Genomic DNA, 26,273 nt, shown 5'->3' with positions numbered 1-26,273 from the left:
TGAAGTTATCTTTTCATCAGTCTATTTTCAAATCGACTTTGCTGTGTGGGTGTGAGACCTAGTTAGACTTGGGATATCTTATTCATAAGTTGTAAGTAACAGACTTTAAAGTAGTGATAATGATTGCTAGCACAAACAGGTGGGAACAATGGCAGGAGAGTACTCAAAATGTGAAATGAACTCAGTGGATGAAGCTGTGTGCATGATGTTTGATGTTGTGGTCTTTTGAGATATTTTACCCAGGAGAATAATGGAATTGGCCATAGAGGATAAGTGAAGCAGAGGGAGACGAAGGCGACAAGGCACAGCTTTTAATGATTTAAAGATAAGAGGTGTAGAACTAAGTGAGGTCACAGAGCTAGTTGCAAATTGAGGATTGTGGAGATGCATTGTTAATTCACAGGGGCTTGTAGACTGAATGCCTATAGGCATAACAGTATAAAATGAAGCTGTATGTACATTAATGTATAATGTCTCAGCATTAAAGAGTAGTAGATTATTGATTCATGGCTGATTTTTGCCTTTTGTACACTATTGCTCCACAGAGGAAGGTCTGGTAAGTGACCGACTATAAAGAATGGATAATTTTCATGTTACATAAACATAATTTTCATGTGCTGCCGATTGCAAACTTTGTACTGCAATGAGAAGAGTTACAAGAGCTTGCTCGGCACATTCCCTCACTAGCTTTCTGCTATTTGAGAGTTTAACTCAGATACCATTGCTACTCATGTTTCAGAGTTGGGCACTAAAATTTGCTTGTTTACTTCGTGACGTAATTTACTATAATTTTCACCTGACGCAGTTTTCATATATTGTGCTTAATCACTTGTTTTCAGCTACATTCTATTATTCTTGGTTTTGTTTTAGGGTCAAAATTGCCTCAACAGCAACATGGAAGGTTTTGGCTGAACTTCCAAGACCAAAAGTCTCATGTTTGGAATTCTCTCCCAGAGGGACTTACTTAATGACGTGGGAACCTTTCATGGGTATGTACCCTCTTATTTTCAATGTTAAACCTTTGTCTTCTTTTGTGTGACAGTCAATTAAAATACAAAGTTCTAAATACCACAGTATACTGTATAGTGTAATCTTACAGATAACTGTTGTAAACCATCAGATTTTTCTTTCAATTTAGTACTTTCCAAGAAAAGAATCTTGTCAAAAATAGTTCAACATTGCTTAAGGTTTGACAAGATTTGGCAATGTTTGTTAGCATTTTGTTTTAACATGGAGGAAAAGCAAACAGCACTTGTGGTTCTTGGACTAGCAGTGGGATACATTCCTAAAAAGAAGAGAAACGCACAATAAACCATAATTTACATTGGAAAAATATTAATATGGTTATCTTCAACATAGTTTTTGCAATTTATTTACTGCCATAACGTCATTTGGCAGAGTTTGTTATATTGCATTTACTCACATTAATAGAATAAAAATGATAGCAGTGCAATGGAAATTCATATCTTATTACATAAATACATATTAGGAATTCCTAATAATAATGATATGCAAAGATCGTCATAAATCGATCATTGCTGACAGTGTTTACTTATAGGTTACTGTTCGATAATAAACATAAAAGCCCGTGCGGTTAGAGGTGCGCGGCTGTGAGCTTGCATCCGGGAGATAGTGGGTTCGAATGCCACTGTCGGCAGCCCTGAAGATGGTTTTCCGTGGCTTCCTTCCAACTCCTAGGCCTTTCCTATCCTATTGTCGCCATAAGACCTGTTTGTCTTGGTTCGGTGCGACGTAAAGCCTCTAGCAAAAAAAAAACCAACATAAAAGCTGTCCACTTCCTTGAGATATTTATCTTACAGTCTTCTTGTATGCTGCCGTTTTATTCAGTTTATTGTGGTACTGTACGGAGTCAACTGAATAAAGGCAGGGATGTGCCTCATACTTAGCAATACACATAAAACATCCCTCGGTCGTGAAGACAGCCATTGTTGTTTTTTTTATTCCTGTCCCAGCAATCCCAGCACGCCTCGCAGCATAGCACGGACTGTTAATACTCGAGTTCAATTGGTCAATTCTGTCGAAGACTTGGCAATTCTTTGATTTATTACAACATGTTCTAATTCACTTTCAAGACTTCTGAAGACTTCTCAAGACATGTCAAGTATTGGAAGTGATGAGATAAACTTGTGAAGTATTGACAATTCTTGAGAAATCTTGAATTTGAGAAAAATTTGATCATGTAGATCAGGCTCTTAACACATTATATTTCTTTAAATGTACATGTTTCGGCTGATTGAGCCATCATCAGCATTGGAAAAGACGTACAAATGAGTGTTTATTATTAAATGTATGTTTATGAAGTCTTATATGAGATAACATAAAATATATACTGAAAGCTACTGCGGTAAAATATGATGTAATGGCAGTAAAATCTTGTGAATAAAAATGATTAGCTCTATCCAATGAAATCTTTGTTTCATTAAGTATAATCTTGCTGTTGGCGTCTCCGAAGACCTTAAAAAGTAGTTAGTGGGACGTAAAACAAATAACATTATTTAATCTTGCTGTAATATTGTGGTTGTCTTGTATATGGTCAATACAGAATTCAAAAGGTGACTAGAAACTATTCTTCATAACTTTAGAAGGTGTCTGGGAATAAGTCCACCGAGCTCAATAGCTGCAATCCTAAGTGCGGCCAGTATCCAGTATGATATAGATGTTGATTCCCATAGGGAACCTGAATTTCTGTCCCGAATGAGTAAATTTATAATACCAATATAAATGGTTCGTTATTGGACATTATAAAATATATCAGTATCCAGCATTCGGGAGATAGTGGGTTCGAACCCCACTGTTGGCAGCCCCTGAAGATAGTTTTCCGTGGTTTCCCATTTTCACACCGTAATTAAGCCCACGGCCGCTTCCTTCCCACTCCTAGCCCTTTCGTGTCCCATCGTCGCCATAAGAGCTATTTGTCGGCGCGACGTAAAACAACTTGAAAAAAGGTGGAATAAGTCCATGTAATTTTGTATAAATAGGCCAAAGAATGAAGAAAATATAAATTGATATGTTGAAAACAAATGAATCGTATTATATTGCAGTAGTGGTAATAATAAAATGTGTGCGTGCCGCTACTCAGCACAGAATGATCTAAAATGGAATACGCAAGACTGGCAGAGCGCGTCTGGAGGGGAAGGGGGACAGGTACAGTTGGAGGAGTCAAGGGCTGTGGAGGATGGGCGTTGGGTGAATGAGTTTAAGGTGACGAAAATCACGTTATATTAAGGTTTTTTCTTGAGGAGTATTAATTCCTTTAGATATTTCATCAAGGTAATAAATAAGGTTATAAGCTTATAAATGCTTAGAAAGAAGGGTTGGAGGAAGAAAGCCAGTGGAAAGACCTAGGAAGCGATGGCTACACCAACTGAGAGGATGTGGAGAGAAGAGGAGGGAATTGGGAGTCAGTTGATGAGAGAAGACATTTTTGGACAGACAGCAGTGGCAAAGACTCGCTCAACATCACCCTATCTGGCATGCTGAAGCCATAGACTATTATTATTAATTTAAAAGAGTATCATGTACTGTTGGATGATAATGTCACTACCAAAAAATTAGTCTTGACGGGAAATAGCCCAGAAATTTTATTTTCTTGATTTCACCTCTATTATAAGCCCGCTTGCTAGCCATGCTAGTTTAAGGCATCAAGTCTATATGGTCTGACATCATGGTTAGCCGGTTTGAATCATGTTGGTTGAAAAAATGTTCCCCATCAGAATGTTGGTTGGCAGGATAGGGTAGGTGGTGGTATACAATTTCTAAAATTTGTAATCACTAGATTGCGTGCCAAAAGCCTGAATTTGATTCTGAAAACCTCTCGATAGTGTTCGTATGGAGTGAGATCATATGACACTGATGATGGTGATTCGTCCGTTATATGAGGGCGTAAAGCTTTGAGCAAACCCCTCAGTGTTATTTAACAGAAGTAGGCTACATGCCGACACCGGGTTTAACCCTCTCCCTACCTTCTCCTCCTCCTCCTTCTCCTCAGACATCCAGACGCACAGGTTGCCCATGCTTGTCAAATAGAAATAGACCTGCACCAGGCAAGTTGAACATGTTCTTGGACACTTCTGGCACTAAAAGCCATACAATAAATTTAAAAAAACTTGTTATATTTTATTTGGTTTAGGAGTGGTTGTGGTAGTAGTAGATGTTTTATGGGACAAAGTAGTAACATAATTGGCCTATCACCACATAAATTGAAGATGGTAAAGTGAGCACATTTTTTAATTTTCTACCTTTTTAGCTCTTTAGATCAGAGCATGACAGACAGGCTCTCCTTCTCGTAGAAGTGGTCAACTCGATGTGTCATTCATTAGTATTGGCTCATTGTTTCAGTCACTGCAGCCAATCCTCAAGGAGGGCCCAACCTGCACATTTGGAAATCAGAGACTGGAGAACTGGTCAAGGATTTCATCCAGAAGAAGCAAAGTGGCTGGTGAGGTTAATTTGCTTTGAATTTCTTGTCTCTTGTTCTGTGATTAACCTTTGACAAGTGGGAATCTGGGTGAGATTTCTGATTTTATGTTTATGGTCGATTAATCTTCTTGTGTAGTAATCAGTCCTAAGATTGGTTTGGGGCGGTTGTTACTCTTCTCCTCCTCTCTTGTCTATCCTTGGCTAGTTTCTTTAGCTCTAGGTATGAGCAACAGCCCAGGTACCTGATAATGTGGTCTATTACATTTACACATTACCTGGAAATTTTTGTGACACATTTAATTACAAATGCGATATCATTGAACTTTTTTCCCCCACCAAGACGTTTAATGCAGTTGAAAAAAAAAAGAAATGTGTTTCCATTTCAGACATTGTATTTGATTAAATTTCTCTAAACGTAAGTTGTTATGAATGGTAGCTATGTGGCGAATTACTCGTTCCCTTACATACTATCAGCTGGCCCCAGTGTCTCGGGGTGGTGTGCCTGGATCTCACCCGGAAGCCCCAGATTCGATTCCCGGCAAGGTCAGAGATTTTTACCGGGATCTGAGGATTGGTTTGAGGTCCACTCACCCTATGTGATTACATTTCAGGAGCTATCTGATGGTGAGATGGCGACCCTAGTCTTTGAAAACAGTGACTGCTGAGGGGATTCATCGTAATCTTGAGGCCTTCGGGCTGAACAGCGGTCACTTGGTGGCCAAGGCCCATCAGGGCTGTAATGACATCACCATACTACCGGTGAAAATCTTACTTCGATATCTTAAACCATTGAGGAAATATTGGGGGGTGTCCACCTTAGCTGGACCACCCAGTACATACATTGAAACCTTGTTAGTGCATTCCTCATTAACATATTTTTTCACTTAGTACATTCAAAGTCCTGATTCTCATTGTATTAGATCTATTTAAAAATACCTCTTTTATCACGTCATGAATTTTCTCTATTACCACTTAGTACGATCACATTTTTCCTAGCCCTGAAAATGTTCTTTGTTATCCCTTTTGAAAGAAATGTGATTTCCAACTCTGGTGAGAGCTGTCGCCACAGTTGCGTGAATACGGGAAAAGGTCTTGAATTCCTGAACTTTCTAGGATAAGTTGCACCTTCGTGGAGCAAGCCATTAGCCTCAGGAATGTTTAATTTTGCTTGCCGATTAGCAATGAAATTGCTGAATAACCCAGTAAGCCTGTTTGTGCTCGTATTCTGCATTCCATTGAGAAGGTAGATATTAATTTTGTGTTCAGAGGTACAATGAAGTATACCGAATACTTGTCGCGTGATGGCCTACATCTGAATTAGGAACATAATCGTGTGAAGTTGACTATCATGGTGCATATTTGTCTTGTGATAGCCTAGTTATGGATACAGAAAAAGTCGTGAACTTCTTTATTAATGAACCTCAACTAAAAGCCAACATGGCATAACAGAATAATTAAATTGCCCAGAGCACAATATGTCACCAAGAATGCCTACAACAAAAAGGGCCTGTCAATAGCAACAAAATTAAAATACTACAAAACAATCACTCAATCAGAAATAACGTACACAAGTGAAACCATCTTCAAAACAACTAACACTGCACAAATAGACAAAATACTCAAGATAGAAGAATCATTAGAAAGTGCATCAACAAATCATACCAGAAAGATGGACACTGGAGAGTAGCTTCTAATGAAACAGTCTACAAGGAGATAGAACCAGTAATTAGCACAATCAGGAAGAAAATCATTTCATTTTTTGCACATCTAATCAGGGCACCAAAGAACAGGATCATCAGGAGAATAATAGAAAAATGATGGAATAGTAAGTGCAACATTAAGTGGATTACAGAAATCAAGGAAGGTATGGATGAACTACAAATTACAGTGGAAGACGGGACCTAAGAAACAAAACTGACAGGAAACTCGCAAACAAACCAGACTGCAAACCAGAATCAACAAACGAACAATAGGAAGGGTGAGTTCCGATGAAGAAGGAAAGATATGATCCGAGAGAATGAAGAAGTACTGGGCTGACAGGAAACAGAAATCTTTGTATAAAGTTGGCTAGGGTGGTCGAATGATGGCCATAAAATGTAAATAATAATAATAACAATAATGAAGACAAAATTAAAATCTGTCAGAAAGTGGACTGGTGTCCGCATATTTAAGCGTGCAGAGGTTGCAAATGTTGGAAATTCGCACCTTTGATTTTCTACTCTGTCACGTGAGTTGGTCGAAGTTTTGTCTGATTCAGAATGGCGGCCAAAGTCATTTCTCACAGTCGCACGTGATCGAAAGTAACCTCCAATTCATTGTCTTAAGAGTGTGACCAGAAAATAATGTTTAATAGCCCACTGGTCCGAAATAAAAAGCATCTCCCAACATTTGCTACATTACAGTGAAAAAATGTACTGTAGAAAATAAACTCGCATAGTAACGCATTTCTATTTGTCTTATCACACACGCTTTGCCAAAAGTCATCACCAAGAAATTGATCTAGAACGTTTTTAGCCGTAAGTTCAATGTTTTGAAAAAAAGGACTTGCCCCAGGATTCCCGTGAATTGCACTTTTGTAGGAATATCTTGTAATGGACACGTAGATTTCCACTTTGTTTTTTTTTGTTACATGTGCGGGAACATTTACAGCCGCAATATTTACGTCTGCTTCATCACTCGTATCATTATCGCTAACTTCACTACGCACAAATAAGGCGTTTTCGTCACTACATTCACTAGAACAACTTCCAGATATACCGCGCGAGTTGGCCGTGCGGTTAGGAGCGCGAGGCTGTGAGCTTGCATCCGGGAAATAGTGGGTTCGAATCCCACTGTCGGCAACCCTGAAGATGGTTTCCTGTGGTTTCCCATTTTCACACCAGGCAAATGTACCTTAATTAAGGCCACAGCCGCTTCCTTTCCTTCCCATTCCTAGGCCTTTCCTTTCGTTACTTTGAGAGGCCAGGCCATTTGAGAGGACAACCACCTGCTAAACACCATTAGAGCTTCATTGACGGTTTCCGCTAGATCACTTACAGTTTACTATGCATCTGTCTTCTGCCTAACACAGCTTCTCAATTTTATATCACGACCCTTCCGACCCTTTATAATAAGGCAAGACACCAACCAACATTATGAAACAATCAAGAAAGGGACCGCTAGAATGAGAAGATTTTGAGAATGCTGTTGTTTCTAAAGCTTTAAATTTCATTGGTGTTTTTTCCTTGTCACAGGCTTTTCGTCTGCACGTCATATCAGGCTTGGTTTCTCAAAAATGTTTGCTCCCGCTCCCCTCCTGACCAATTTAATGTGATGGGTTTCTACAAGGATGATTTTCGACAGTGATTTCAACCTGTTTATTGTTACTAAACAATATTTTGTAAACTATGAGGTCCACAACCTCACCATGTGCTACTATTGTTCATTTCCGTCTACACCATTTGTTTTTTCCTTTGTTTTCTTAGGTTAACACAGTTTTTAGTTTCAATTATTATTTTAAATTAACACCTTTTCACTGAATTTTGTCGCAGTGAGCTGTTTTTTTGCTCCTCATTTTGATGTAAATATTGTATATTTGTGCTAATTTTGTTTCCGTCTAGGCTCTTTTTTGTTAGTTTTTTCATTTGCTCCTTTTTTTTGTTTTTTACCGAGCTTGATAGCTGCAGTCACTTAAGTGCGGCCACTATCCAGTATTCGGGAGATAGTAGGTTCGAACCCCACTGTCGGCAGCCCTGAAGATTTTTTTCCGTGGTTTCCCATTTTCGCACCAGGCAAATGCTGGGGCTGTACCTTAATTAAGGCCACGGACGCTTCCTTCCCACTCCTAGCTCTTTCCTGTCCCATCGTCGCCATAAGACCTTTCTGTGTCAGTGCGACGTAAAACAACTAGCAAAAAAAATAGCATTATGTTTTTTAGCATTTTTTCAACTTATATTATGTAAATTATTTCAAATCTCCCCTCATTTTTCACTGAAGATGGCTCAAACGAGCCGAAACATGTTTGAATTTGTTTACTCCGTCTAATGACGGAATATTCATTGTATTGAATTAGGAGGATACTCTCGTTTTCACCTTTGTAAAGTGAAAACCGTCAATACAGAATGATTCTAATATCTTGTAATCACTTTCCTATCCCATCGTCGCCATAAGACCTATCTGTGTCGGTGCGACATGAAGCAAAAAAAACAAACTTTCAGATATATCATCTTCATCACAATCACTATGTAGTAAAATATCCACAACTTCCCGCTCGGTTATTGCTTCGCATTACATGTCATGCGGTCATCTTTACTGACTGACTAATCGCATCGACAGCTGTTCAGCTATCTTCAAATACAGTGGTTATTCACCAAAAGATAATGTAAATATAGCAATAAGAGACTTTCTTGTCATTTAAAGAAGCATTTTAAAGCCATCTGTTGAATTAATTACTTCACTGTTTAGTCGATTTGACGGTAAGGTGAGCCAAGGGGTTAGTCAAATTACATCAGTACGGACCATTACAATGAAATTTATCAATTGATACCTTCATTTTTCAAAGTGTCTGATCCCTTCCGATTTTTTAATCTGATTAACCTTTTCACTGCTGTGGTCAAATATACTCGAGGTGCTTGAAAAGGCCCACCAGTGCTGCGATTGAGTATATTTGAGGAGGATTTTGCGCCGCCAGTGCTGTGATCGAACATACTCTACCTGCCTTTTAACTGTGTTATGTGCTTCTGCTATCTGTTAGCCACACTTTAAACCAATTACAATTGAAACTGGTTAGGACGTCCCTCTCTAGCACGTTTCTCTGGTTATTACGTCATTATTCCTAAGTCCCAGTTCATGTTCTATTAAATACATGCTAAAGAAACCTGCATAGCACATATGTCAATCTTTAATACGTTCGTAACTCCCACCATAAGGACTTTAAATTAGCGTTCTGGGCCAAGTTGCACGCAGGGTGTTCCAGCCACAGCTGGCGTGCGTAAGGATTTGGCAGAGAGCTTAATTCCACGGCTGCAGACTACCCGAACAACATAGTGCGCTAGCGTGTCAGCCTACAGCTAGTTGCCTTGGCTACAGGTAACGTCAGTCCCAAGCCTGTCTTGGCTGTGGTTGTTTGGATAGCGCAACAGTACCTTATCTGAGTGTTGTTTCTTAATCTTGGTGCTTAATTTTCATTCGTAAGTGAATAGTGTAATGTACGTAAATTGGGTCAACTGTACGTCCGTATACAGCTGACGTGTTGTGCTTATCTTCACATAAGTGAATCAGGCCTATTGTGCTTAAACATAGGACTAGTGGTTTGCGGGACATTAAGTTGTGGATAAGAAGAAAGCTAGAGGAAAAATTAAAGTTTATCGAGAAAGTGGATGTCAATCCACACATGAAACGTGTGCAAATTCCCCGGTGTTGGACATTCCTATGACAACTTTAAATACAATAGTAAGCAACCACAAGAAGATTGAGGACGCTTGTCTGGCAGAAGGAAGCAACCGAATGAAACGTGTCCGTAAAAGCCCGTTTCCAGCTTTAGAAGATGTTCTGGTGAACTGGTTCAAACAAGCCCGGGCTTCGAATATTCCTATTGATGGATCATTGATTCAGATCAAGGCATCACATTTAGCTGCCAAAATGGAATGCGTATCTTCAAGGTGTCTAATGGATGGCTTGAAGGTTTGAAAAAAAAGGAATAAACTTTCATATAAATCCGTCCATGGGGAGGCTGCCAGTGACACTATCGATACTGTTCAGACTTAGGGAGATACAACACTGCCAGAAATCTTAAAGGGTTATAGCCCTGATGATGTTTTTAATGCAGGTGAAGCTGGGCTATTTTTCCAGCTTCTCCCCGATAAAATGTATGCGTTCAAGGGTAAGAAATGCCATGGAGGTAAACTCGGTAAAGAGAGACTGACAGTGCTATTATGCTGCAATGAGAGTGGTACAGAGAAATTGATGCTGCTTGTTATAGGGAAGTGGAAGAATCTGTGCAGTTTTAAGAATGTGCATACCTTTCCATGCCAATACACAGCAAATACCAATGCTTGGATGATGTCATCGGTTTTTGAAAACTTTTTGCGATCACTTGATGCCAGAATGGGAGTGCGGCAGAGGAAAATCGTGTTGTTCATTGACCGCTGTGCTGCGCACCCAGTTGACACATCTTATTTGAGAAATGTACATGTAGTGTTTCTTTACGCAAACTGTACAAGCCATCTCCAACTGCTGGACCTGGGCATCATCTGGTGTGTGAAACAGAAATGTACAAAGATTCTCTTGCAGAAGAGATTGGCATTCCTGGAAACAGCTTCACATAAAATCACAATTCTGGATGCCTGCATTTCTTAAAATCTGCTTGGTCATCGGTAAACGAGACTACAGTTCGAAACTGTTTCTACAAAGTGGGCTTCGTTTGTTCAGCAATGATGATGTTTCAGTGGAAATAATGGAAAGCACTGATGATCTGGATGAAAAATGTGACCAGCTTGGGACAGATGAAGGCGATGTGAAGTTTGCTGTGCATGTTGAATTTGATGACAATGTTGCCACCTGCGAAGTGCAGACAGTAGACAAAATTCATGAACAGCTGAGGATTGACAAAGACAGTAACGAGCAGGAATCCGAGGATGAAAATGAAACCAATGAGATCTGCGCAGCAGTACCAACACATTTAGCATGGTAGTAGCTATGGACATAGTGCGGTGTTATGTATGAAGTTTTGTCGAGGATGACAGTGTAATGGATTGCGTTACCAAACTCTATACTGTTGTATGTAATTTGGAACGAAAGAAGCAGCAGTCTACATTAGATATGTTTCTTACACGCAAGTGATATGTGTTTCTTTCACACAAGTGATGTCATGTAAGTTACTCTGTATATTTTTAAGCATGTGTTGGTTTATTCTGAATCAAATTCTTGACAAATTTTGCACATTTTAATTTTTTTTTTTTTTTGCAGATATGGACGTATAGTTCGCATTTCTAAGAACGTTTTTCCTTGGTGTTTTACTATGTTGGTGAACTTTAAATGTATTATTTCTTTATTCATTTCATTAATTATAATTGTACACTTGTTTCTTTGTCTTTATCATAATTATTTTACATTCAAATTTAACTTTAAGTTTAATAGCATAATTTGTTTTAGCACGTTTTCTCTTTGATTTTTTTTTCTCGGTCCCCCAGAAACGTCCTAACCAGTTTTGACTAGTTTATACTGTATTTGTATTATTAGTTCTGAAGGAAAACTGTTTTCTTTTGTCACGCGGTTTTAAGCATTGTATTGGAATGATTGTTGCTGCATACGAACATAAGGTTCGTCCGGAGGAAATCTTATACTTTTAGAGGAGGTTGAGTCCGATGTGGATTTGGATAGTGGCGGTAGTGATACTGAGGGTAATAAAGAAGTGATAGAGAGTGATAGTGATGATGATTTGCTGCCAAAGGGAGGAAGAAATGACACTGACCTAGGACTGCCCACGTGGTTGGACAATGAGTTTGTGCCGAACACACGCATCCGAAGCACCAAACTTGGCTATGTTAAATAATAATTTGACCCCTGAATGCCCTGATACTGATTATTTCAAGGTATTTGTGAATGAAGAAGTGTTGACAAAAGTAGCGGACGAAATAAGTAGATTTTATAAACGGACATATGATGTCAAGTTCATGACAAGTTCCCCTCTGCTATTATCAATATTGTGTGTTTAATTTAACCTTTTTGCGCGCGCGCGCGCGCGCGCGTGTGTGTGTGTGTGTGTGTGTGTGTGTGTGTGTGTGTGGATTGGTATTGTGTGTATATGTAAGTAGACAGAACCCATAATGAAAAGGAAAATTTCTAAACATCATTGTAATGGACGAAATTTTAGCCAATTCATGTGGAATCAAACCCTGGATCCCTAACGTGAACTGTCTCCAACACTGTATGAACAAACTAGTTTGTTAAAATATTGTATTAAAGTATTATTCTGTAGTTAATGCTTGTATTTTATGTTCACATTGATGATAATATATGTAGAGGCTGTTAGCTGAAATAATCCAGCACTGGGGTCACACCAACCTGTCTGAGAATTCAGCAGTGAAAAGGTTAATCTTAATAGGATGGTTGCCCATTTGTACTTCCTCAGTAATCGCCACCGCCACTTCTGATGATCAGAACGTTTAGGAACAAGTAGCTCTGTGTAGGCAGGTAGAAAAATATCCACTTTGAATTATTTGAGAGCATGATTTGACAGAGTAAATACTGTGTGTACTCTCATCACTTTGGATGTTAAAAACAAAATATATCATATGTGCAATTATTAGTGTATTAATATTTGCAAGGAACAGTTCAATATTGTGGTGTGTTCTTTGTTTGACAGGGAACCTCAGTGGTCATCAGATGAAAAATTGTGCGCTCGGAACGTTAATAGTGATGTGTTATTCTACGAGAATGCTAACTTCGAAACAGTCGTCAACAAAATCCACATCCAGAAAGTGGCTAATTTCAGTCTTGCTCCAGGAACTCCTCCGTATCATGTGCTATGCTACGTTCCAGGTATGATATGCTCATTGTTTAACAACAAAATGTTATTGAATAAGCTATTTTCAGATAATCTCTGTGGTCTCAAACTTGTCAGGACATTGTAGAGAAAATAATTTATTGATGTAAATATAATTTAGTTGAACTGTTACTTTTTCCTTCTTAATGGCTGGCAACCACGTATTACTTAATTATAAGGCCACAGTCACTTCCCATTCCCAGCCTGTTCCTATCCTATTGTCACCATAAGACCTATCTATGTTGGTGTGACTTAAAACCAATTGTAAAAAAATAAAAATTAAAAAAATTACAAACTTCTCCAGCAGTCTACCGTAGCGAAGTTGAGAGAAGCCAAACATTATAAATAAGCTCAGTTTTACAGTTAGATGCCCTTATTGACACTATCCCTAATGCAAGAGCTGTATTTACTATTGTACATTTCTGTAGTGGTTGGTAATATGATGTGTTGTGTGTAAATGAAGATGTGTACCAAGATGATCATGAACACCGAACCCCTGAGCTAAAGGAATTAACCATTTGGTCCACCCAGGAATTAAACCTGGTATCCATCGAACCGAAGACCACTGCGCTGACCATTCAGGCAAGGAATCAGGCAATTGGTGATGCTCATCATCATCATGCCCCTTTTCCAGCTGACACCAGGTGGGAGACAAACATGGTTCCTCTCCACCATTCCTCATCCAACACTGTGTTCCAGTCAAGGTTCTGTTGTCCTACTCTGTTCTTCACAGATTCCATCCATTGTTATCTTGGTCTCCCTTGTCCTGTCTTCCCTTCATATGTCTTTCCTGTGCTTGTCTTGGCAGTCTTTGTTCTTTTATCTGCTTGAGATCTTAATCTGATCTGTTTCCAGTTTGTAAATGAGTCTTTGCACATGTAGCTCTTTTCGTATGCCTTCATTTCTCAGTACATTTCCAACTTCTTTGAAATTACAGTAGAAGTCTGTTATAACAAGAATTCATAATGGCGAAAAATTTCCTCGTTTTAATGGATTGTTATATCCGGTTTTTTGTAATAAAAGTTGGGAAAAACCCCATACACATTAAATTCAGTATGAAATGGCAATCAATTTGTTCACAATTTGAGTTTTCACGGATAATAATCCACACTGCGGCTTACTTGTTTGTTGTTTTTCGAAATCCGATACTACATGGAAGTGTGTGTTTAATTTCATTCTGAAAAATAAATATTTCCGTATTTCTCCGAATCCAAGACGACTCCCATTTTTCCCTTCAAAAATAATTTAATCAGGCTTAAAAAGTGCTTTGTAAAATCATATGAATGTCTTTTCTTATACAGTACGCATTTTTAGACTGTAGACGCCGAACATTGGCTTTAGTTATGCCATATTTTTTTGCGGCTGTACAATTATGCTTTATTTCAGCGGGTTTAATAACCATTAACTTAAAATTGGCATCATAATATCGAAGGGAACTCGTTGAAAATTTGCCGGCATTACACATTCCACGCGTCTCTACAACATGACGATCCACCAGGAAAATATTCTTGCTTAGTATAAAACTGTTACTTTCACTCAGCGTCAGATATAACTGGCTGCTGCTACATGCACGCCTTGCTTGCCAGATTCGGCCAACTTCAGCGGCTAGCGATGTATAGGTCTTAATCGCGGACTTTGAAAGTCAACGAACGAGTTTATTGCGCCACGGTATGGCAATTCCACCCATGCATTTTTGTGCACATATCTCACAATTTCATCTTCAATTTTCCACTCCAGTCGCCCTTTACCTTTTAGTATTTGTGTTAATTATGTGCTGTTCTTGTTTGGTTTCAGGAAAGTCAGGACAACCCTCTTTTGGTAGACTCTTTCGATATCCCAAATTTGAGAGCCAGATGTCCCTAGCCAATAAAAGTTTCTTCCAGGTATGATATTAATTTTATTTAATATGTTCACTTTTTACATACCGTATTTACTCACCGTAATTTTCCCACTTGTTTTCCTTTCTTCACCTTAAAATCATGAGTTGGGGGTGGGTATATACATTTATTTTTTTGAATCTGAAATACTAATTGAATTCTATCAATTTATTGATTCTTCAGCAATCACTGTCATAGAGATGTCCCCTTTCGAGAAGAAAGATTGTTCCGGGCTGAGTGGCTCAGTTGGTTGAGGTGCTGGCCTTCTGACCCTAACTTGGCAGGTTCAATCCTGGCTCAGTCCGGTGATATTTGAAGGTGCTCAGTAATGTCAACCTTGTGTCGGTAGATTTACTGGCATGTAAGAGAACTCCTACGGGACTTAATTCCAGCACCTCGGCATCTCCACAAACCATAAAATTAATTAGTGAGATGTAAAGCAAATAACATTATTATTATTATTATTATTATTATTATTATTATTATTATTATTATTATTATTATTAAAGGTGGTTTTCTCTTCATGAATTTATGCTGCAATGCTGTACTGCAAACAGTCTCTGTTAATTGAAACTGTGTGTTGTAACTCGCAGTTTTCTTACCCATTACGAACCACTGATCACTGGTATGTTGGAGTACTCAGCTTGAAGGCTTGTTGGAACCCCAAAAGCTCCATCTTCAAGCATCACTGGTAAGGTGTATTAAGAAAATAAGGAGTGGGGTAGTTTTCTTATGTTTTCCTCATTGAGCTAGAAGTTCCTTTTATTTATCAATCTGCCAAGTCTATTGAAATGTTCACACAGACCGACCTTATAAGTGACACTTTCACACCATTCATTGCAGGGACTGGCTGCATAAGGAAGAGCATTAACAGCAATGCTCATGCCTCAACCATTCATATTCTCGAAGCCAAGGAGGAGACTGAGACATGTCAAAGTGAAAAAAGTTCTAATCCATACCGTAATGCACTGTAAACACAGTGTTTAACCAGCAAAGGCAAACTGTTCACTTACTGTATTTGTTCGATTATAAGCCGACCCCCCCAGAAATTAGAAACAAAAATTAAAATATAAATGAAGCATGAAAAGTTTAAAGAATTAATTTTCTGCAATTTAATTGTTTGAATTCATTTTTTAATGACAACAATTGGAAAAACTACAAGGGTACTCTGGCTTTTGGAGCTTGGTTTCCAGTTAATTTCAAAGGATGTAATTTCCATTAATATTTATTATGAAATATAAATAATATTAATTACCTTCAACAGGAATCATTATTCTGTTTCTTATATTACGATGTAGGGAATTTTAATCTTCTTCTTCAACTTTTATTCACACAGTGCATGCACATCCTCTGCGGGCAGGATCCTTAATACGGAAACAGCTAGTTTTCATTAGTTTTTGATCATTGATGTTTACAGTGAATGTGCTCGGGTTAGTTTCCAAGTATTCAGGCTTCCCAACATTTAGGCACAGGCCGATTTGGCATAGACAGTCACTCCATCTTCGAACACAGTCATGCAGTTCTTTTTTGATGGTGGGTACAAGTAGTATGTTGTTGACATAAAGCATGCCCAAGGAACACTAATGCTGGTCACGTGAGATGGTATGCATAGCAAGTATGAAGAACAGTTGTGATAATACAAATTCCGAATGGCCTTTCACCTTTATGGTGAAGCTCCTAGAGTAGCGCCTATCACTCTGGTACTACTGTTCTCATGATCATGCAACGCATAGCACATTAGCTGATATGGAACTCTATTTTTTTTCTAAGATCTAAGACGAAATGCTGGTTAATAGAGCAAACGCCTGAAAAAAGCCTTACATCTGAACTGCCAACTATCCGTATTTATCGATATTCTTAAAGTCTAAAACGTGCTTGCTGGAGTACGGTGTCTTGTTTACGTCTTGGTTGGCGGCAATCTGTTTTTGCTGGTGTTACTGATTATATAGTGAAATTCACTCGTATCATAGGCAATATATTTGGTTTACTTGTTAATTCATTATGTACTGTAAATAGTTTTCTTTGGTAATTAGGTGAATATTGTTACTGAATTGTTTTTTATTTAGTTATTTATCGTGAACGACATGGCGAAGAGAGTTCATTTAACTGACGATATCACAGAATATCTTGACAGTTATTCAAGTGATGATATTTCTTTGTCTGAATTAGAAAATGTAGATGGTGATGATAATAATCCAGCACCTCCCATAAGAAATGTATATTTTATGCAAAATGGTTCATATTTTTCAGTGGTACATCACTTTACACAATTTAATCTATCGTTGGATCTAATGCACATAGAATCTTGATATTTGCTATGCTTGTAAACAATAATATAGCCTTCCTACTAACATCAATCACAAACTTGTGCAGTGAACACCATTTCCCAGAATTGCTTCAAAATTTTTAAAATATGAAACTTGTAACTTTGTTTCCACATTATTTTTTAACATTGAACCCTTTTGGTTTAGTGACATGATTTGCTTGCAGTGATAATAAGTGATATATACTGTATAAGTTTACAAACTTTCATGTTGATATCTTTATTGTTGTGCCTTTCATGTTATTTTAAAAGAAGTGTGTGCATAGTGGAGTAAATATGGCAGATAGTGTTTTCACACATCCATCAGCTGAGAGCTTGAAAGCAAAAGGGTTAAGTGCTTGTCAAATTCAATTGATTGTCTGTTGCTCTCACCTGTACAAGAGGACCAAGTGCTTTACTGCTGGGACATTCTGGTTGATTGCTATTTTATTGTGCTGAAAGGTTTTCCTTTCATGTATGTAACATTTTCAATGTTCTCTGGCCGAAAATGTATAGGCCGTGGTTACATTCCAACTTCTATCTTTTGTAATGCATCATGTGTTACATTAGAATATGTTTGATGCTTTTGATAGGCAGACAGAGTGGACATGATGTGGAATAAGAAGGGCACTGGAGTACTTCTAATGACCAGTACTGAGGTGGACAAGACGGGTTCCTCATACTATGGCAAGCAAGCATTACACTTCATCAGCACAAAGGGAGAGACAGCTATGGTGCTACTTAGTAAGTACTACTTCTATCATTTTTGGGAATTGAGATATTGTTTTGCTTTTGGGATGCGGATTTAAAATTTGTAACTAATGCTCTTTTTACATCTGCAAATTATTACAATGAAATCTTTTAACTTCTAAGGCCCGTACTCACCAACGCAAGTGAAAGCTTTTTCTTGGTTTAAAGCTGAGAATACCAAGATAACAGTTACATTTGTATTCACCAACAATGTTATCTTGGTGTAAAAGTTTATCGGAGGAAGGGTGGCCGGTATAACAGGAAATCTAAGATAATAGCCTTTCAAGATGGCAGCCTGTAGACTGCTGGAATATTTAACTGAAATCTAAAGAGGGAAAATCAGAGCGACGATGAATATAACCAGGTTTATGCAATAAAATGCCCTAGGTGGATAAAAAGAATGCACTACATACTTTGAAGACTATGATGACCTTATTTTGAAACACATTTTAGGTTATCTGATGCTTCGGCATTGTCCATGATGGAACATAACCGGGAATACCCAACACATAGGTAGGCCCAAGATGAATTCTCGATTATAGCTTATATCTTGTACGGTACACAAATGGATGACTTTTTAATTAAAAATTAAGGAATACTGCCTTATTTTTTGAGTGAAATATACAATGTGTAACATACAATTTTTCTTATTTTTGATGATGTTAATGCTTTCTGCCACCAAATTCAGTAAAAATTTATTCCCTTGGAAAGTCATATTAGGCTTCCTTCTTCGTTTCTGGTCAATAGCGGCAATAATTTATGATAAATTATTTGCAAACCCCGAATGAAATCCAAACTTGTTTACATTGCGATAGTGGCGGCAGCATATAGTCATTTGTTTCCTGTGCGTTAGGATGAAAAATTTTAGGTTCAAATTCAGATTGAAAAGAAAACTTAGTTTTGGTAAACCGAGATAATAAATTCTGTGGTGAATACAGAAGTTGAGCATTATCTGAGATATGACATTATCAGAGTTTTTTAAATCTAAGATAACAGCAAAAGTCGCTGATGTTGGTGAATACAGACCTAAGTAAGTAATTATACATACTTTGTTTGAAGGTGTTAAATTTTTTAATGCTTGTCTTTCAGATCTAATGTAAACAAACATTTCTATTGTTTTCAAATTCAGAGAATTTGAGAAACTTTCAATATAGAATAACAGTTATGTTAATGAAATATTCTTTGCATCCTCTAATAGCTATCAGTTTTGAGAGATTCCTGGAGTGCCAGGCTGAATGTCGCAGACAGTTGAGCGGGTTTGATTCCACCTCAGTTTGGTTGTATTTGAAGGTGCTGAAATACGCCAGCTCTATGTTGGTAGAATTACTGGCATGTAAAACGAACTCATGCTGCACAAAATTATTGCTTCTCAGTGACTCTGAATATAGTAGAAGTAGTTTGTCGGACATAAAACAGGTAACATTGTTTATATTAGACATGATAATATAGCTTTTGGGCTTTTGCGTGTCAAGAAAACGTAGAGAAATACTTTATTTTTCGCGGAGACTTAGCTCTGCGTCTTAAGGAGGAAAACTTGGCTGTCCACGAGGAAGACTTCTCTAATGATGACTGTTTGAATTTAAAGGTACTTCACCATTGGTCTATTGTAAGTGGCATTCTCGTTCGTCACGTGATGGTTTATTGTGCGGTAGGTAGCCTTCCAAGTGAGAAGTGACAACACCATCTTAGCTCCAGTTAGGATGTTTCCTGTCACTTCCCATTCAGAAGGCTAGCGTGCAGTGAGCCATTTGGTGACGAACGAGAGTACTCACCAGTGTCTACCTTGTCTTTCTTTGCAAAATTACTCGAGTCGGTAGTAAGACTAATGGAGTATCAAAAATCGTGTAACTTTTTCATTAAAAATCACTATGGCTTTCTTCCACATCGCAACACTCAGTTAACTATGTTCGATGTAGTTATTCTGATACAAAATCCCTTGATAACAATAAAACTGTGGCAGGCCTTTTCATCGACTTAGCAAAAACATATGATACAGTTAGACATCCGCTCTTGTTGAATAAGTTAACTGTAGCAGGAATACGGGGAACAGCACATAGATGGTTCCAAAGTTACTTAATAGCAAGAAAACAATATGTATGTTTGAATGATACAATCGGCCTAGAATCAACAGTTTCATTTGGTGTCCCTCAGGGGTCAGTACTAGAATCAATACTCTTCCTGGTATTTATAAATGTTATAGGAAAACTGGCACTATATGGTAAATTGCTGTTATTTGCAGATGATATTTCTGGTCTTCCACTGATCGTGCTGTTACATTATTATCACTAGCTATTATTATTATTATCATCATCATCATCCTCATCTCACTGGGGTGGAATTTTATTTCTGTTTTAAAATATTTCAATTGTGTTTTAAAAATAGTTTTGATCCCAACTATAAAGAGTCTATACAGTGTGAATCTATTCGCAAATGGTTTCTGGAGGGTCTCTGATATTCCCAGTTGGTGTATGTGTAGCAGAAACCACTACTTCTGAATAAAGCTGTGTAGAAAGCGTGCCAAACCACCAGCTGATAACTAGCGTATATTGCGAGTTGTACTTCCGAATGTAATACATAGCGACTGGAAGCATTCTTTTGATAACTGCGGCTGTTGAAATCCAGACGCTTATTTTAAAATATATTTCATGCTTGTTCTTTGCATTTATCACATCAGGACGTACCTAAACAGCTGTAAATGAGATAAGAGAGGAGGCATTGTTTAGGTTAGGTACGCTATTGCTCGAATAGTGCCAGAAGTTCCACGACAGAAAGAATATAAATAAATAACTGGAAAGTTTGCCACATTTGTGGAAATCTACAGGTGGGGCAGTAATGCATTTTATCATCATGTTTAATTTCTTATGTTCGTTGTATCAATTTTTTTTATTAATGTAACCGGTCTTTAGCGATTACATGATACACAGTAAAAAGGGAGGAAAATAAATCAAATTATACGGTACCTTAAGCCCTATGGGATACATGTTCTTTCCAGCATAAAGTTGTGTTCAGAATAAGACCTAAGTATGTAAATGAACTGACTCTTTCCACAATTTGAGTGTTAATTTTTACTCTGTTTAAACATATTGTTGCATAAGATGGCCTGTGGAAAAACATATATCGTATATACTCATGTATTAGACCCTCCCCTGGCTTTTCGAGACTAAGAAAATGTAAAAAATAAGTGTCGCATACAAGACCCGCAACGTAATCCGTCGGAGAAGAACTATGATTCTGCTTTGAAGCGGGTATAAGTCTCATTGCAGCTCTAATAGCATCGCACAAGTTTGTGAATAGTTTCTGTACCGTAATTATCACTGGCAAACCATCAGAAGGTGCGGCCTCCATAGAATCTGGACTTTGCGGGGATAGGAACTACCCAGAGGGCAAGAACACTGATACCCATAGGAAATCAGCTTAACAGAGTTTATTGAACAAAAATAGATAAACACCGAAAAGAGTAGAAAAGATTTAAATATTTAAATATCAACATCACTAAGGTTACGTTGACACGTGCCCTATACTAATTCACAGGGATCCAGCCCTGTTCACAGTTTAACACCAGAGGACTAAAATGTAATGGTTAATTCTGGACAAGGCTTATTAACAATACGCCACTTCAAGTGACTCAAGGAGGAGCACAAATTCCCCTAACGTAACATACCATGGTACCGTATACTTTCATTAAAAGACGCTTCTAAGCGCCTAAGACTCCTAGAGAAGTTGAATACATCATTCAACATATATATATATATTTTACAACTACCAAGGGCACAAACTCCCAATAACTTAAGCTGCAGTAAAGCTGCAGTAAACAGACCCAAGGGGTTCACACATAACTTTACAGTTTTCCAAGCAACTCGGCATTTATAATGCCTTGAAACAACATTCAGCGTCCATCCAGTGGCTTACAATCGAAGGAATGTCCTCCCATCATCCGTAAGTTTAAGCAAGTCGTAGATGCTTACCTCCCATAACCCTAGCGGTCCTGGGTTCGAAGACGGGTCCGTGAAGTGCTCAAGTGAGAGACAGCCAGGCAAGAACAAGAATGCCTACTCCCTGCGAGCCTGTACGGCCTCGCCAAGAGTAGCTATGACACAAGACCACGTGACGCAAAGCGACACACACAGGCTGCGTGAAAAGAGCACGGAGCATTCGCAGGGGCAAGGGAGGGAAAGCAAAGGGAGACGAGCACAGGGCAGGCCGCTCCCAGGGCGGAAAAAGCTCCTTTACCCTGGGACCATAATTTAGGAATACTTTATTATAATTTGCCCAAGGGGACAACTCAAAGGGCGAAAAAACACAGTAGTGCATAAAATAAGTTGAAAACCATTGAAATAGACATAGTAAATAGTATAAGGGGGAGGGGAAATCAAATACATGGCTCAGTTTCGTCCGTACGACGCATGCAATGAAAACAGGCAAAGTCATGCGGTACATCATGTTTCGTAGTTGAGAAATGTCCGCCTCCGTAGCATAGACTTACTGCAGCTCTAATAACGGCGTACAGCCTCCGGAGAGGCCTGGTGCGGGTCTTTTTCTCGCAGATGGCCTATTAGGCGACCTGTATGTCTGTGAAGATGAGGGCCCTACCTAGGACGATTTCTAATGCCGATTACGCCACACACACCCAGCCCCTGAGTCATTGGAATTAACCAATTAAGGTTAAAATCCCCGACCCGGCCGGGAATCGAACCCGGGACCCATTGAACCGAAGGCCAGTATGCTGACCATTCAGCCAACGAGTCGGGCACTGCAGCTCTGATGACTCTGCACATAGGTGAATAGTTTTGTGTCCGACCTGCATTGCAAGCATGTGTCAGTCATGCTATATGTCTGTGTTTTGTAGTTAAGAATGTCCGCCCGTGTAGTGGTTAGCACAATTAGCTGCCATTCTCGGGAGTCTCAGTTTGATTCCCGGCACCATACTGCCAGAGATTTACGAATGTCAGGAAGGTTGATATGCGGTAAAAATGGTACATATAACTCCCCCCCACTGGGGACGTGTTTAAAAAGAGCTGCACCACCTCGGGATGAGGAAACGAGTTTACTTTTTTTCTTGACACGGCAAAAACCTAAAGGCTCTATTAACATGTTTATTACTATGAGCCATGGAAGCATCAATCTGAATATCATCAAGATTTTTTGAGAATAAACGTGTTGTTGCTCTTCAGAATATTCCGATAACAGGATGATATTGTCTACTTCAAAGCTTAATTTTTACATTATTACCATATTTACGCAAATAATTCCCACATCCTAACTTTAGGAAGGACAATTTTGAAAAATAATGAAATGATCTAAAATTCCTTCCAGCGAAAGAGTAACATAGGCAGAAAGAAACATTTCATATCACTCCTCGAGTTCCACAGGGTCTTTACGCAAATATGAATATGACGGATATAGCTGCTTTGCCTGAACATATTTGAGATGATAAAAATGCATTATCACTGCTATAAAATATATTTGCCATGAAAATTAACAAGTAGGTTGTCTTATGTGACAGTTATTTCATTAATATGCACTTGCAAGAGGTTCAGTTTGGTGTAGCTCGAAAAATTCTTTGTCTCTTGCATAACTGGAATCCTCTCCTAAATTACTTACAAATCTGCACACTCCACGTCTAAAACACTTCTCACACACGATCTCTCTTTACTCGGAGAGTAACGTGACCCGTGGTGGATAATTCTTTTCGTGCTATGTAAACACTTGAAACACACACCTGCGAACTTGTTTGCTAGTTTATCGATACAGTAAAACCTCGTTAATTCGAAGTCTTAGGGACAAACAAATGTGTAAGTAAGTTGTCTTATTCGTGGCGAGGCTAGGGTTCAAGGCTCTCTCTTACACTTAAGGGTCGCTTAAGTGCGTCCAGTATTCGGGAGATCGTGGGTTCGAACCCCACTGTCGGCAGCCCTGAAGATGGTTTTCCGTGGTTTCCCATTTTCACACCAGGTAAATGCCGGGGCTGTACCTTAATTAAGGCCACGGCCGCTTCCTTCCCACTCCTAGCCCCTTCCCCCCCTCATCGTCGCCAAAAGACCTATCCGTGATGGCGCGACGTAAAGCAAATTTAAAAAAAATACACTTAACCACAACATTTAAAATAATTTGCATACATATAATTTTTTAAATACAACAAATCTCTTTTTTAAATAATGTAGTACTAATAGCAAATATGGAGATAGTCGTAAAAGAAATTATCATAGAATGTACAACATGACAATATAAATTAACACAATAGTAATTTTAAAACTTACACTGGTAGTAATAAAAGAAGGAAACACAGTAAAAACCTATAACTAGCAAATTTTTATGAAAATAAGCTCATTCACGCACTCATTCACACTACGCACGTCAAAAAAGTCAGCTAAAGGTATTCAGCAAGTGATTTTGGCAATCCATCTTAAATCTCCTACGAGAACGTAAATCCGCAGCGTAGCGGTAGTGACTACAAAGGAGCGGTTGTAAGTCCTGGAGTGACTGAGAGATATTGTTAAACAGGAGCCAGATTGTGTATCATGGTTATGATAGATAGGAGGAGAGATAATTAAAGTTTGATGAGAGATAATTCGGTACACCTGAGTTTAGAACTCCATGCAGAAGGGGCAACATGTGAGGCGTCCAATTGCAAAACTCGTTTTGTCCATAATAACAAATTTTTCAGAAACCAGGAAAAACTGTCATTTGCTTATGCCTAGTGTTAGAAGGATGGATATTTAACCAGTTAACAGCAGGTTCTTGTCCGTCACCAGATGCCAACAAATCTCTGACTCATATATTCCGAGATTTTATATAAAATAGTTTAGACATAACGTGATTTGCAACAGTATCATGAAGATAATGAGTTTTGCAACAGTCTAATGGATATAACAATTTGTGGAACTGTTATCAAGTGCTAGGAAATGAAAAACAACACATACTGTATCTTAATCAAAATACAATTATATGAATGCGTTTACAGTAATCAACTCAAATTCCATATAATACATAAAAATAATTTTCACTTGCTTCTCGCAAATTCACACATCTCGCAACACCAGACCCTCATGTTCTTCAATGAAGTCCCCAGAATCAGATTCCATGTCATCATCTGCCTCATGTAAGGTTTCTTGTTGTTCAAACAATTTCTTAAAAAAAGTATAGTTTGTCATTTTGCTTCCAGTTTTCTTCGAAATGCTTAGACAATGTGTTTAAATCGGCAAGGTTTTTTTTTTTTTTTTCCCCTATGGGTATACCTCTCTCCATGAGCTTAGGAACAATATTCATATACATTGTTCCGCGTTTCAAAATACCTGTGGCCTCTCCAAAATCACTGTTGTAATTTATTTCACCTTGCACAACACAGCTTCCTTGTTTTGTTTTCTTGATAATAACCCTTTTCGAAGGTTGCAACTTAAAATGCCATTGAGCGGGTTCTTAAACTACTTTTGAAACAGCACTCTTCCAGTCTTGCACTGGACATGTTTGGTCTCCCAAACGAATGACAGTCGCATGAGATTCAAAAATCTTCAGATAATCTTTGTCATTTAGCAATGTTGTATGCTTTTTTATATCAGCCTCCATTCGCCCAAAAGTCCGGTCTGAAGGTATATAGGAGTGGCCTACTATAGGAAGCACTAGATGCAATTTTCCTTACTGTCGCTGGGGCATCGTGACTCAGAAATTTGCCTAACATACCAATCATGATTTTATTCTTGTTTTGGCCACCACAGCCATCTACAGACAGTCTGATTGAATCGTATCCTGTAAGATCTGTTGCTACCAGCCTATGGTATAATGCAGAAACTATTTGATTTGCACCTTTTGGGTAGTCATTTTCGTGCCAAATATAAGAAAAGGTTCTCTCTTTACCTTGAGTGTCTTTTGATGTTCCCTCACATATAGTGAAATTATACAGGTATAGCTGGCATAAATAGTATGCTGCCTGATCAGCAGTCTTTGGAATGGCTTGATTTTATTGGCAGTCAAAACTGAAAACACATTCACCTTCGTTAGCTGAACGTAGTTGATCATAAAACGCATCAGCTTTTTTGGTATGTATTTTTTAACTCTGTTTGCAAATCTTGCTTCTTCACGGGGTCTTGGCAGTTGTGTATAGACGAGCACAGAGAACGAATGTCTGTGGCTGGTGAGCCGAAGCCTAGATTGTAATCACTAACAAAAATTTGCTGAAAAAATTCATATTTGACATGAAAGTCTGGTTCATGCTTATCATTGTATTGTACCCAGAGAACTCTGATGCGCTGTTCACTTGGCAAATATTGCCATTTCGTACTTTTGCTACGACAATAATGCGTTTCAAAGACTTGTATAGTCTCTATAAATGTTTTCACTGTCGCCTGTCAAAAAACTGAGTGGTCCTTCTGTCACCACCTCTTCA

General features: G+C 38.4%; 1 protein-coding gene across 1 annotated transcript in view; it reads left to right on the top strand.

Moving 5' to 3' along the window:
• Window positions 1–26,273, top strand: part of eIF2A (eukaryotic translation initiation factor 2A) — a 124,877-nt gene that overhangs the window by 32,349 nt on the left and 66,255 nt on the right. The window contains exons 3-7 of the mRNA XM_067157714.2: window positions 871–989; window positions 4,360–4,459; window positions 12,785–12,960; window positions 14,759–14,847; window positions 17,737–17,887. Of these exons, the coding sequence (XP_067013815.1) occupies window positions 871–989; window positions 4,360–4,459; window positions 12,785–12,960; window positions 14,759–14,847; window positions 17,737–17,887 (635 nt within the window). The remainder of the gene's footprint in view (window positions 1–870; window positions 990–4,359; window positions 4,460–12,784; window positions 12,961–14,758; window positions 14,848–17,736; window positions 17,888–26,273) is intronic.

This window comes from Anabrus simplex, chromosome 14 (genome assembly GCF_040414725.1).
Source record: "Anabrus simplex isolate iqAnaSimp1 chromosome 14, ASM4041472v1, whole genome shotgun sequence".
In the NCBI taxonomy this organism is placed as follows: domain Eukaryota; kingdom Metazoa; phylum Arthropoda; class Insecta; order Orthoptera; family Tettigoniidae; genus Anabrus; species Anabrus simplex.
The sequence above is the reverse complement of the archived record's forward strand: the minus strand, read 5'-3'. Positions and strand labels throughout refer to the sequence as shown.